Genomic DNA, 12,105 nt, shown 5'->3' on the forward strand with positions numbered 1-12,105 from the left:
TAATAATCAATGACTTAAATAAAAATGTAAAATTTGATGATATAAAACTAGATGAAAGAGTAAAATTCTATAATGGCTAATACATCTTAAATGCTCAATAAATACTTTTATTGAATTAAATTGATGACTGAATGTTAGCTTGACAAACTTGAAAACTAGATCAAAACCAATACCATTACATTTGACATGTGATAACTACATTGAGTCCCAAAATCCAGTGTGTAAGTACATGATAGATCTGACTTTTAGTCATTTGATGTCACAAATATATGAGAGGTTCGGTGAACCTTAAACTTAGCAATAAAATTCAGCAAATTGTAAAGGTCCATGTTACAGGAGTATGGGATCCAGATGGAGGAAAATCAGCATCTCATGGCACTCTGCGCTGTTCTGAACACATCTGAAACTGTGTGTTCATTTCTAGGTTCTGCAGTTTCAGTATTAGGTTGGTGCAAAAATAATCGCAGTTTGTTTTTCATTTTTAAAAATTGCAAAAACTGCTATTACTGTTGAGCCAACTTAATAGATACCAGAAGAAAAATGTAAGAGCATGCAAGGAAATATAGCTAAGAATCTTGAAACTCTCTCATAAAGAAAGACTCACAAGTGTTAGGAATGTTTCTTTGTAAGAGTCGAAGATGCAAGGACTATCTCAATCATCCAGTGGCTGCTGTGGACAAATGGGTATCACACCAAGAGAAGGAAGAGCTTTTTAATAATTATAGATGTCCTCTATAGATCATATTTCCCACATGTGTAGCAGGGTCATCAAGCTAACCTTGTACAAAACCAAACTCAATTATATTTTTCTATTTACACATATACTTTCCTTTACACACATGCACTTCTGTTAAAGTGCCATGATCCTCTCAGTCGTTGGTAGATCTCCATTCGTTCTTCCTCATATCCCCCAATCCTAGCACTAAAGTCTGCCTGTTTCTGCAGGCTTACTTGGAAGCCCTAGAAGAGCAAACAACTGTTCCTAAACCCTGGGAAGAACAGGCCCCTTTATATCTAGGAGAGTTTAACTTTCGGGAGGAGAAATGCCTACCCAGCCAGATCATTGGAATCAAAATGTCTTCTCCATAGCTCCTTCTTATTGATTCCTGGGTATTCTACCTCTAAATGTATTAAATACATTCCCTTTTCTTAATGTTTACTGCATTATTCAAGTTTAGGCATTATTTATTAATTTTCTTCACCCTGATGGTTTACTGTTAATCTCCCTGACTATAGATTTCTTCCACTTCATTTCATTATTTAGAATATTTTAAGGTTTACTTTTCTGAATCACAGACATCACCATGTTGACCTCCTTACTCCCCCCAACTTAATAACCCTGGAGAGCCCACCATTGCCCCTCATTACCCAACCCCAGTCAGCTTCCTGACCTTACTCCTAGCCACTCTGTTCTGGCCAAGCAAAGACACTCAAGGTTCCAGAGCACACTACATATTTTTGACCCTTCATGATCTTGGTCATGCCCATCCTGATTCTCAAAATGTCTTATTTTCCTTCACCATCCTTTAAAATACTTATATATTCTTCTAAACATAGCTTAGATGGTTTGCCAATGAAATATACCTGGGGATTTATTGAAAAATGCTTTCTGTGTTATTTGGACATGGGCCAAATGATTTATTTCCTTTCAGTATTCTCTTTATTATCAGATACTTAGAAAGTACTACAAAATTGAAGAATGAAAGACTCATTTGAAACACATAACTTGTTGTATAATAAGTCCCCAACTAACATTTATTGGGTATCACTACAACATATAAATAATTATACAAGACACTTCATGTTAAGTGTCAGTGAAACAACAGGAGGGCTATCCAGTTTAATGGGGGAAGGTGATGATGTTTGGATTATGTTAAATTTGAGGTACTGATTGAATATCCAAGAAAAATAGTGGCAACTTAATGCGTGCACTACATTAAGAGAGAAGGAAAGTAGACAGAAAAAGAGAAGAAGGAAACACTAAGGTAGATTAAATAAATGATGGATACAAATAAATATGCAAGAGAGAGAGGAAGAGTTAAATATGACAAGGATAAATGCAAGCTCATTAGAAGTGGAAAAAATAGGCAATATTGAATATCCATAAGGAGATATTTTAATGATGAATGTGACTTTGCAAGTCACATTAAGTAACTTTATTGTTATCAGTTAATTGGCAAAGTACACAAAAAACTTTTGTGCTGTCCATTAAAATAACATAGTTTTAATATTACAACATATTGGAAAGACCACACATTCTAACTCTCATTGCTTCAGAGAAGGAAAAAATTAAAAAGCCCTTTGTTACCACCAGCTAGGACCTTTGTGTTCCATGTGTAATAGAACAATTTCAATTCAGATGCTCAAAAAAATTTTTTAGCACAGCAATAGGAATGCATCTTTCAACACCATTCAAATTTCATTTTTTAGGCAACAGTTTGGAATCTTTTACTTGGAAAAATCCTTCTTGAAAAGGAAACTCTGTGGTGCTTTTGCTCAATTTTTTTAATGGCAGCAGAATTTGGACAGGCAATAGGGCATTATGACACCTCTCTTTGAGTCTTAAAAAGTCTTGGTAATATTTATCTCCACAGTAACCTGATTTAGTATCTCAGTCAAGCTACCTAACTAGGGAATTGGTGCCACAGGTTTTCTACCAGGCTACAGGGGACTTATTCTCCAGCATTCGTGTTATAGCAGGATGCTGAGCCACCCTCATGCTCATTTTACCCACGCACTATTCATTGTTACTTAAATCTTCATAAGTGTTCAGGGCTTACTAATGAAGTGGTGCGGATTAAACAGAGAAGTCCCTTTATTAAGTGAGCTTCATAAAAATGATCTTCAAAAGCCACTGACATGGAGGTTGAGCATAAATCACAAAAATGATGGGTGGTATTTTATGCTAAAGAAAAAAAGAACTTGTCAGTGTTAGTGGGAATTCAATATTTTCTTACAGAGTGTTTCAGGTCTTCTATATAGACCAGTCACAGAGCTTTGATTTCACCTTTTTATGAGACAATATAATTTGTCTCAGAGAAGCAAGCACTTTGGAGCTGGCAAATCTGGGTTCTGTTTTTGCCATCTATTAGCTAGGAGATCTGGGTCTTAATTTAATTTCCCTTGAAAATGGGCATGAAACCTAGTTCTTGATGCTATTGCAAATTTTGAAAGAGAAAAGTCTTGGGGCTTTCCAGATACATAGAATTCAATCCATGGTATCCATCATTCAAAAAGACATTGATGAACAATCTTTTGTGTGCCAACCCTGAGCTGACAATGATAGATGAAGAAACCCAATAACTTGCTCTGCAAGCACACACGACTGTATAGGAGAAACAGGCATGTAAGTAAATCTTAGTGATTCATAGCCCTGGGTGCTGTTATGGATATGTAGAAAAATGAGATGACAGCACAGAGCAGTATGTTTTAGCTGTGATTTCCTCCCTTGGTTCTTTCTCCAGCCATTCCCAAAATTCCATCTGACTGGCCTCTCTTCCTGAGGAGGTGAAAGAGCCAGGCAGTTGTTACCTGTAAGTTATTAGTGATGGGAACTCTACAGCGTATTGTCTATGTAGCCAGTAATATAGAAAGGATAGAACCTATTTGGTCCGAAGGGGAAGATGTTTGGTGTTCTTTAAAATACCATTTGTAAACACCATCAGGTAGCTCCAAACATCCATTGCAAGTATCCCTCCTGCAAGTCTGGCTTGGACATAACTATTGTATTTGGGAATAACAAAAATTCATTTGTGTGCACAGGTGTTGACTATATTTATCTTAATTCACTGTATTTGTGTTAGAATAGAGTAGAAGGATAATTACATTTTGGAAAAGCCTCTGTTTGTTCCAAATTTACATGCTAGGAGAAAGTGGCTAACCTTGCATGTGTAATATAAAAGGAGTCAAATTCTCTGAGCAACTCATGGTACCATTTGCATGTACTGTGTCACTAAAACTTCAAAGGGATATTACTGGAATAGAGTAGAATAATAAAGTAATTAGTTGTAAGGTAATGATAAGTGAGATTACTGAATAATTCTTTGTTTTAATTTTGTGGGATGAATTAATGGTGAGAAAGCTATCAGAAATTACAGTTACTTATTAATCTTGGTTAGTGAACATCATTGATCTTTGCCTAAGTGGTACTATCTAGACCAGTGGAAGATAAATGGTAAAGAAAGGATTAGACATTTTGAACAAAAGATATACAATTAGCCAATAAGTATATAGAAAAAAAGGTCATTCTCACTAATAAACAAAGAAATGCTCATTGTGAATCTGAAGCATCATTTTTCATCTATTAAATTGTTAAGGTGTTTTGAAAGTTATAATGTAAGTGCTTGTAAGACTGTGGGAAAACTGGTACAGATATACATTTTTGGAGGCAATAAAATGGTACAAAGCTTTTGAAAAGTAATTAGCAACATAAATTAAGAACCTAATAAATGTTTCCATTTTGGGAAATGCATCTAAAAGGAATTGTAGAATAAGAAAAAATCAATTGATGTCAACGTGTTTATTCCCACACTGTTTATAGTATTATGAACGTCACCTAAATATCCAGCTATCAAAGGATGGTTAAGTAATCATATCTTCATAGGCAGTAACATTATATAACACCAAAATAATAATTATGGGGATCCCATTAGAAATGCTTAAATTGTAATGTTAGGAAAAGCACAGGATATGAAGTTACATATGTTTCTGTATATATGTAAAACTATGTGAAATACATATAGACATGTAAAGAGTCAGTAAGATAGAATGGAAAGTACACACACTTGGCAATCAGATAGGCTTTAGTTTGGACTCTGGCTCCACATTTGCAAGCTGCTGATTTCTGAAAATTATTTTAAGTTCTGTATGTTTTGTTTTTTTATATATGAGAATACTCATATCTACCTTATAGGACTCCTATAAGAACTACATTAGATAAATCTGTAAAATGTGAGAGAAGGTAATGAAACTATGGGTGATTTCTTTAATTTCTCATTTTTGTTTTCAATAATTTTATAATATATTTATAATAAAAATATATTTTAATTTGATTTTTATCACTAAAGTTATAACCAGAAATATGCGCCTTGTGGCACTGACCATATGACTAATTGAAGTAGTCTAAATACAGTAATTATTCTTATTTGGTACTAAACATCTCAAAGTACACATTCTGCTAAATCATATTGGCTTATTTATTTATTTTTTTTTTTTGAGACAGAGTCTTGCTCTGTAGTCAGGTGCCAGGCTGGAGTGCAGTGGTGCGATCTCGGCTCACTGCAACCTCCACCTCGAAGGTTCAAGCATTTATCCCGCCTCAGCCTCCTGAGTAGCTGGGACTACAGGCACACGCCACCATGCCCAGCTAAATTTCGTATTTTTAGTAGAGACGGGATTTCACCATGTTGACCAGGATAGTCTCGATCTCTTGACCTCATGACCCACCCCCCCCTTAACCTCCCAAAGTGCTGGGATTACAGGTGTGAGCCACCGCACCTGACCTGGTTTATTTATTTAACAAACGTTTATATAGCTTTACCATGTGATAGCCATTGTTCTAAACACTATTCATTTAATTCTTATAATAACCCTGCGAGGAAACTGCTGTTACTATCCCAATCTTATAAGATGAGAAGCTGACATACAGAGAGATTTAAGTACTCTATACAAGGTTACATCGGTATATGTAGTTGAGCCAGGCAGTCTGGCTACATAGTCCAAGTCCTGAATGCTCAACTAGTCAATTAAAAACTGTGGTGCTTGACGCTGTGAGGGATACCAGCAAACGCAATCTTTAACTTGAAGAGGCACAGTCTTGAAGTTGAATATCATTCTCTAGGTTTCAGCTGTGGTCTCCAAATTCTGTGCCTTCAACTTTAGGCAGATATTATCTACATGTCACAGGAAAACATCTCTTCTCACCTGTGGTGACGAAGGTTCTGAATGAAAGTCTCTGCGGCCTACAGCTTGATTCTCTGTGGCAATGTCAGTGTTTGCCGTGTATGTGCTAGAGTTTGCAAAGGTGCCTAATGTTCTGCAAACATTTGACTCGGGTTTCTTTTTATACATATATGTATATATACACATTTCTATATTTTTTGTATGTGTAACTAGTATTTCAACCAACATATTTAACTAATACTATAAACTAAAATTAGACATTCAATGAAGTTTGGCTGTTGAATTACTATTATTGTGCTTATCTCAGATGAAAGATTTTCTTGCCATCTCTTTCTAGTTAAAGAATATTCTAAGATTGCAAGACAAATTCTCACAAATGTGAAAAATTGTTATAAGAATTTAAAATGACTGTAGAATCAAACAGTCTAGATGCCATTTCAAGCATGGGAACTTACCATGTGACTCTGAGCAAAATTCTGATCCTCTCTGTATCTCAATTTCTTCACCTGTTAAATGAGACATACCTCATAAAATTATGAGAAATAAAAGACATAAAAATATAAAAACACTTAGGAAAGTGACTCAGCCAATTTAAGACCTCAGTAAATGTTAGATATTATCATTTTATTTCTATTATCTGTGAAATCAGTGTTTTCTTGTTACATATCAACAAAATATAGAATTACATTGAGTTTGAAGACAGGCAACTGAAAGCCCCATTTTTTAAGTTTTGTGTTCATCAAATAGTTCAATTGTTATTGATTAATTTTACAAGTAAGTGTTACAAATTTGAACTAATAAATACATCTATACTAATTAAATACTACTCTGATTTACAGATTAGGTTATGTGTAAAATTTGTTAAAAAAATATTCTGCAGCTTAAAAAAATACATTACATCATTAAGAAATGTATATTTTTATGCTCTATGTTATTCCAAGAGCAAAAAAATTACCTTTTCCAAATATGTTTGTTCATTTTAATATCTACCCATCATTTAGAGCTTACATTTGAATAATATACATTAAAATCAAATTATAAAAAAATTAACTCTAATCTGGTGGAGTGCTAGATTTTGGTTCAGGGTTCTACTTATCACCAAAGATTTCATCTCTACTGTATTTCTTTGAAGATTGATTCTTGGCAATAGGACTGATTAAAATGTGCAAAAACATTTTAAATAAATGATCGGTGTTTCTTCTGTCTTTTCTTGCAGTCATTCCCAACATAGCACCGCAACTCGTCAGCCTTCAGTGACTCTCCAACGGGCCATCTCCCTGGAAGGGTAAGATAATAATACAGAACCTCTTAAACTCTGAAGCTTTGGAATTAGTCTGTCTTTCTCTCTGTCTCTGTCTCCTCCCTCTCTCTCTCTCTCTCTCTCTCTCTCTCTCTCTCTCTCTCTCTCTCTCTTTCTCTCTTTCTTTCTTTCTCTTTCTCTGTCTTTTTTACTCTTTCTTTCTTTCACTTTCTCTCTCTCTTTTCTTTCTCTCTCTCTCTTTCCTTCCCTCCCTTCCCACTCTTTCTCTCTCACACACACATACACTCAAATATCTAGGAAACTCATGTTATGTGCCAAGCACTGTGCTAGGTACTAGATTTAATAAGTCAAATAAGAATTCTTCTTTCCCTCCAGGGGGCTTTATTGTCTAGTACAGATGATAGAAATACAAACACATACTTGTGATACAGTGTAAGCGTTACACTATATAGAAGATATGCATAAGGGATTAATGGAGAATCCAGGAGGGATACCTAGCTATAAATGGACATCTAAAGGGGACTAGGGAAAGGTCAGGTTGGTTCCCAAAAATATGTAACTCTTGAGCTGAGGACTGAAGCATATATGGATGTTTGCCCAACAGTACAAATTCACAAGTATTCCTCCAAAGAAAGAAAAAAAATCTAACATTTATATATCTGTTTATCTACCAACCACATGTTGCATTAGTCCGTTTTCATGCTGCTGATAAAGACATACCCAAGCCTGGGCAATTTACAAAAGAAAGAGGTTTAATGGACTTACAGTTCCATGTGGCTAGGGAGACCTCACAATCATGGTGGATGACAAAAGTCACTTCTTACATGACAGCAAAAGAGAGAATGAGAAAACCATCAGATTTCCTGAGACTTATTCTCTACCATGAGAACAGTGTGGGAGAAACCATCCCTATTATTCAGTTAGCTCCTACCAGATCTCTCCCACAGAACATGGGAATTATAGGCATACAGTTCAAGATGAGATTTGGGTGGGGACACAGAGCCAAACATATCACCTGTCTTAGCTGATTTTATTTCTAAAGTACTCCTAGAAGATGGGTGTCTTTTTTTTCTGAACCTTGATTCTCAGAGAGGTTAAGTAATTTTCCCAAGTGTACTTGTATAGAAAGTAGCATAGCCTGGATTTGAAAGCAATCCTGACTCCATTGTGTGGCTCTGTCCCCTATTATGTGGTATGAAAAGTCTTTATTGAGGTGGAGAGCACTGGTTGTACAATTCATAAACCACATTCAGGCTAAATTAGATAGCATATAGAATTTCCTAGTGTGAATAAAAATGGTGTCAATTTAGAATGACTCTAACCTTAAAAAAACATTAAACAGAATCAATAACCTGCTGTATGGGATGGTACTGGAAGTCCACGTGCATATTAAGTGGCTGAGGTGTTGTTCGCAGTAGAGGGAAGGGTTTGGGGACTAATTTTACCACTATCTCTACCTTACTTCATAATTCCTTTTGAAGACTTCTTCTGGCAGGGCTCAGGGTGGCTATCATTTCACATTTTGGCCATCAGCACAAAGAAGAGTTCCTCCAGCTATGATAAATAATGGCATTTCCTTCTAAGGATATTTCTAAACTTTTGCTTTCTTTTTATTAGCAAAAGGTTGTTAGCAATTCGCCCTAAGTATTTTTTTTTTTGGCAATTTTCCACTTGAGTTAAAGGAACTCGGTGATTGACATAATCACAATTCTTGTTCTCTGATGAGGCCAAAAATGTAAAGGTGTTACCCTAACTTTAAAACACCAGAGTGACTCTTTTTATGAAAAACAGCAAACTGTATAAGCTTCATAGTGATCTATTGTCCCAAGTAGCATAAATTACTTTGCCTTATATCTAGTGAAGAATACAGTGTATTCTATTTCCTGTAAGAATGGAAGAAAACTTATTCTAAATTCAAAGAATTTGGTTTGAATCCTGGCCTCTGCTATTTGTTGTTGATCAGGGACCTTCACCTCTCTAAGCATGGGCTTCCTCAACAGCTACAAGAAAAAATAGTATCGAACTCACTAATTCTTAAAAATAAAAGTAGCAGATACATATTGAACCCTCAATAAATACTAGTTAAATATACACTTAGTCTAAGTGTTCTGAAAAAACAAACAAGATTTATTTTTACAGTATAGATTAGTGAAGACTTGCTTTGAACATTTGCTTAAATACATTTGTATGTATTTGTTTACATAAAACACTTCTGGATATAAAATAAAATATTTGAGGTAGAAATAGCATTAGTAATATTTAGAAGGCAAAATCTCAGTAATCCTCTACAAAGCCCAGGACACAAAAATTCATGCTATGCATGCCCAGCTGTTTGTCGGATGAAGAGGTAATGTGGCACATAATCGTTGTGACTGAACACATAGTGGGAAAGTTATTTTTCATCTTACATAGGCCAATGGGTCTTTAGCAGGTTTCCCATTAAAGTGTTATACTGCTGAGTGTAGGCAATCAACTGAAATTGCAAATTCCATTATTTCAAAACTCTCCTTCCTAATGCTTTTGTGAAAAGCAACTACATAGGATATTTTTTAAATGAATGTAGCTTAAAAGGCCATATGTTTATATAATTTTCACCCAAATTGCTATCTACTTGACATAAAAAAGTAGAGATATTTCAAATTTCCAGTTAATTTGATCCATTGAGACAACAAAGCTATCTAATTGAGTCCTCTACCATACATAGAGTCAATGCTGTTTTTAAATTGATATCTGAATCATCTATAACTGTGCCAGACAAAATGAGGAAGAATAACATCCCCATTAACGGAATAAGCTCTGTATTTCAGTTTCAAATTGACAGACACAGCCCACACCTTAATCTCCTTTTCCTCCTGAGACCCCATTAAAGAAAGCTAATGGGATAATAATTTTTTTAAAAAAAAATTTAAAAAGGAAGTCTAAGGGGGGCATCAAAGGCCAAAAGGTTTCATTACATTTCTTTGCAACAGAAAGCCAGTGGAAGGGTATTGATTGCAGAAGAACAAAGTAATCCCAGCCTTTGATCACCTATAGAAGCAGGGCTGTACAACTCCAGGGGGCAGCTTTTACACTGTATCATATCAGAATGGCATTTCCTAGAGTTACATTTTTTGGATTGCCACACACAAGAAGCCCTACCACAAGAAGTGCAGCAGTACTGTGTGAAGGGGCCCACAGCTCAGCAAAGAGCAGATCTGCCTAACCAGCCCCAGAAAACTCAGAGATGTTAGGGTAGTGACAACAGATGGATTGAAAGCAGAGTCTGAGAATAGGAATGAAGAGTCCACCCCGTAAGCATGCACAGCCCTACATACAAAAAAAGAAGGTTCTTCTCAGAAGAAATTGAATCACTCTTCTGTAGCACCTAGATGAGCTAGTCGTATACAAGAGTTGGCCCCATAGCCAAGCCCTTCACAGTGTGCTAATTTGGGGCACAGTTTCATGTTTGCTCGCTTAACCTCAAACCTTTACGTTAAAAAGCTTTGCCCTTGTACACACAAACCCCTGCCCGCATTTCTATTACTTTGTTCCTAAATAAGAACAGACAGCCACAAGTTACCAAACATTTTAACAAACCCGAAAAATGACAGAGACAAGATTAAAATACACACACAGAAAAACTGTTCTCAAAGAAACACAAAGATAATTCTGGGAACAAAATATAATTGAATACTCGTTATAAGCATTTTTTTAGAGATATGGAAGTAATCACTAGAATTAAAACTGAAATGGATAATAGAAAAGATATGGAATCAACCTAAGTGCCTGTAAACAAATGGCTGGATAAATAAAATGTAGTATATATACACAGTGGAATACTATTCAGCCATAAAAAGAATGTAATCATGTCAATTTCAGCAATATGTATGGAACTGGAGGCCCTTATCTTAAGTGAAATAATTCAGAAACAGATGAATGCCACATGTTCTCACTTATAAATGGGAGCTAGATAATATATACATATGGACATAGAGTGTGAAATGATAGACATTGAAGACTCAATAGAGTGAAATATGGGAGGAGGTTGGACGATGAGAAATTACTTAGTGGGTAAAATGTACATTATTATGATGATGGACATACTAAAAGCCCAGTCTTCCCCACTGCAGGGTATGGCCATGTAACAAAATTGCACTTGTACGTCTTAAATGTATACGAATTTTTTAAAAGCTGAAATGGTCAAAAGCAGCATTTGCCTCTGGAAAGGAAGGGAGGCTTCTCAGTGGGGTGGCACAAATTGAATTTTGAGAAATGTGTTTGCAGCAAGGCAGAGATTAAAAAATTAAAAAGAAAATCATATGCAAAAACCTAGAAGCATTTTGTTAACACTGTTAAGACTAAGAAGTATCTCCAGCCACTCAAAAGCTTTCTTTCATCCAGGAGAAAGCACTTTATGTTACCTTACAAGACCATTTGGTGGCATACTTAAAGGCAGAATTTTCCAGTAAAATTTCTGGTAGCATTTTCACATTGGTAAAACAGCTGCCCTGGAAGATGTTGGCCACCCTTTACAAGCAGCACTTAACAGGAAACTTAATGGCTATCTTCAGGGAAATTCTTCCAGGAATTCTTTTTTTTTAATTGCATTTTAGGTTTTGGGGTACATGTGAAGAACATGCAAGATTGTTGCATAAGGAATTCTTTATGGAGTAAATAGTTGGTCTAACTGACCCCACCAGAAATCTCTCCCAAATCCAGAAGTCTATGAGTATCCAAAAGAAAAGCAAAAGGTAGTTTTGCTTATAAACAGACAGATCTAAGGGAACCCGTCCTTTCAAGTAAACTGGTTTGTGTTGATACTACTATTGTGATTTCTCATCAGGACAGGCCTAACTCCATAGGGACAGCCATGTACTCTGTTTGGCTCAAAAGACACCCTTCCCACACTGAATGACCACTCTAGGCTCATGAAATCATGGCTCCATTCGGGCCAGGGAGACTCT

The 12,105-nt window shown here is 35.7% G+C and overlaps 1 protein-coding gene across 47 annotated transcripts in view; it reads left to right on the top strand.

Annotated features, from left to right (window-relative positions):
- DLG2 (discs large MAGUK scaffold protein 2) overlaps positions 1 to 12,105 on the top strand; it is a 2,299,762-nt gene that overhangs the window by 1,875,725 nt on the left and 411,932 nt on the right. For all 47 annotated transcript variants that reach the window (XM_078340083.1, XM_078340084.1, XM_054241373.2 and 44 more), the window contains one exon: positions 7,118 to 7,186. In XM_078340083.1, coding sequence (XP_078196209.1) covers positions 7,118 to 7,186 — 69 coding nt within the window. The remainder of the gene's footprint in view (positions 1 to 7,117; positions 7,187 to 12,105) is intronic.

This window comes from Callithrix jacchus, chromosome 10, assembly GCF_049354715.1.
Source record: "Callithrix jacchus isolate 240 chromosome 10, calJac240_pri, whole genome shotgun sequence".
NCBI classification, from domain to species: Eukaryota; Metazoa; Chordata; class Mammalia; order Primates; family Cebidae; genus Callithrix; species Callithrix jacchus.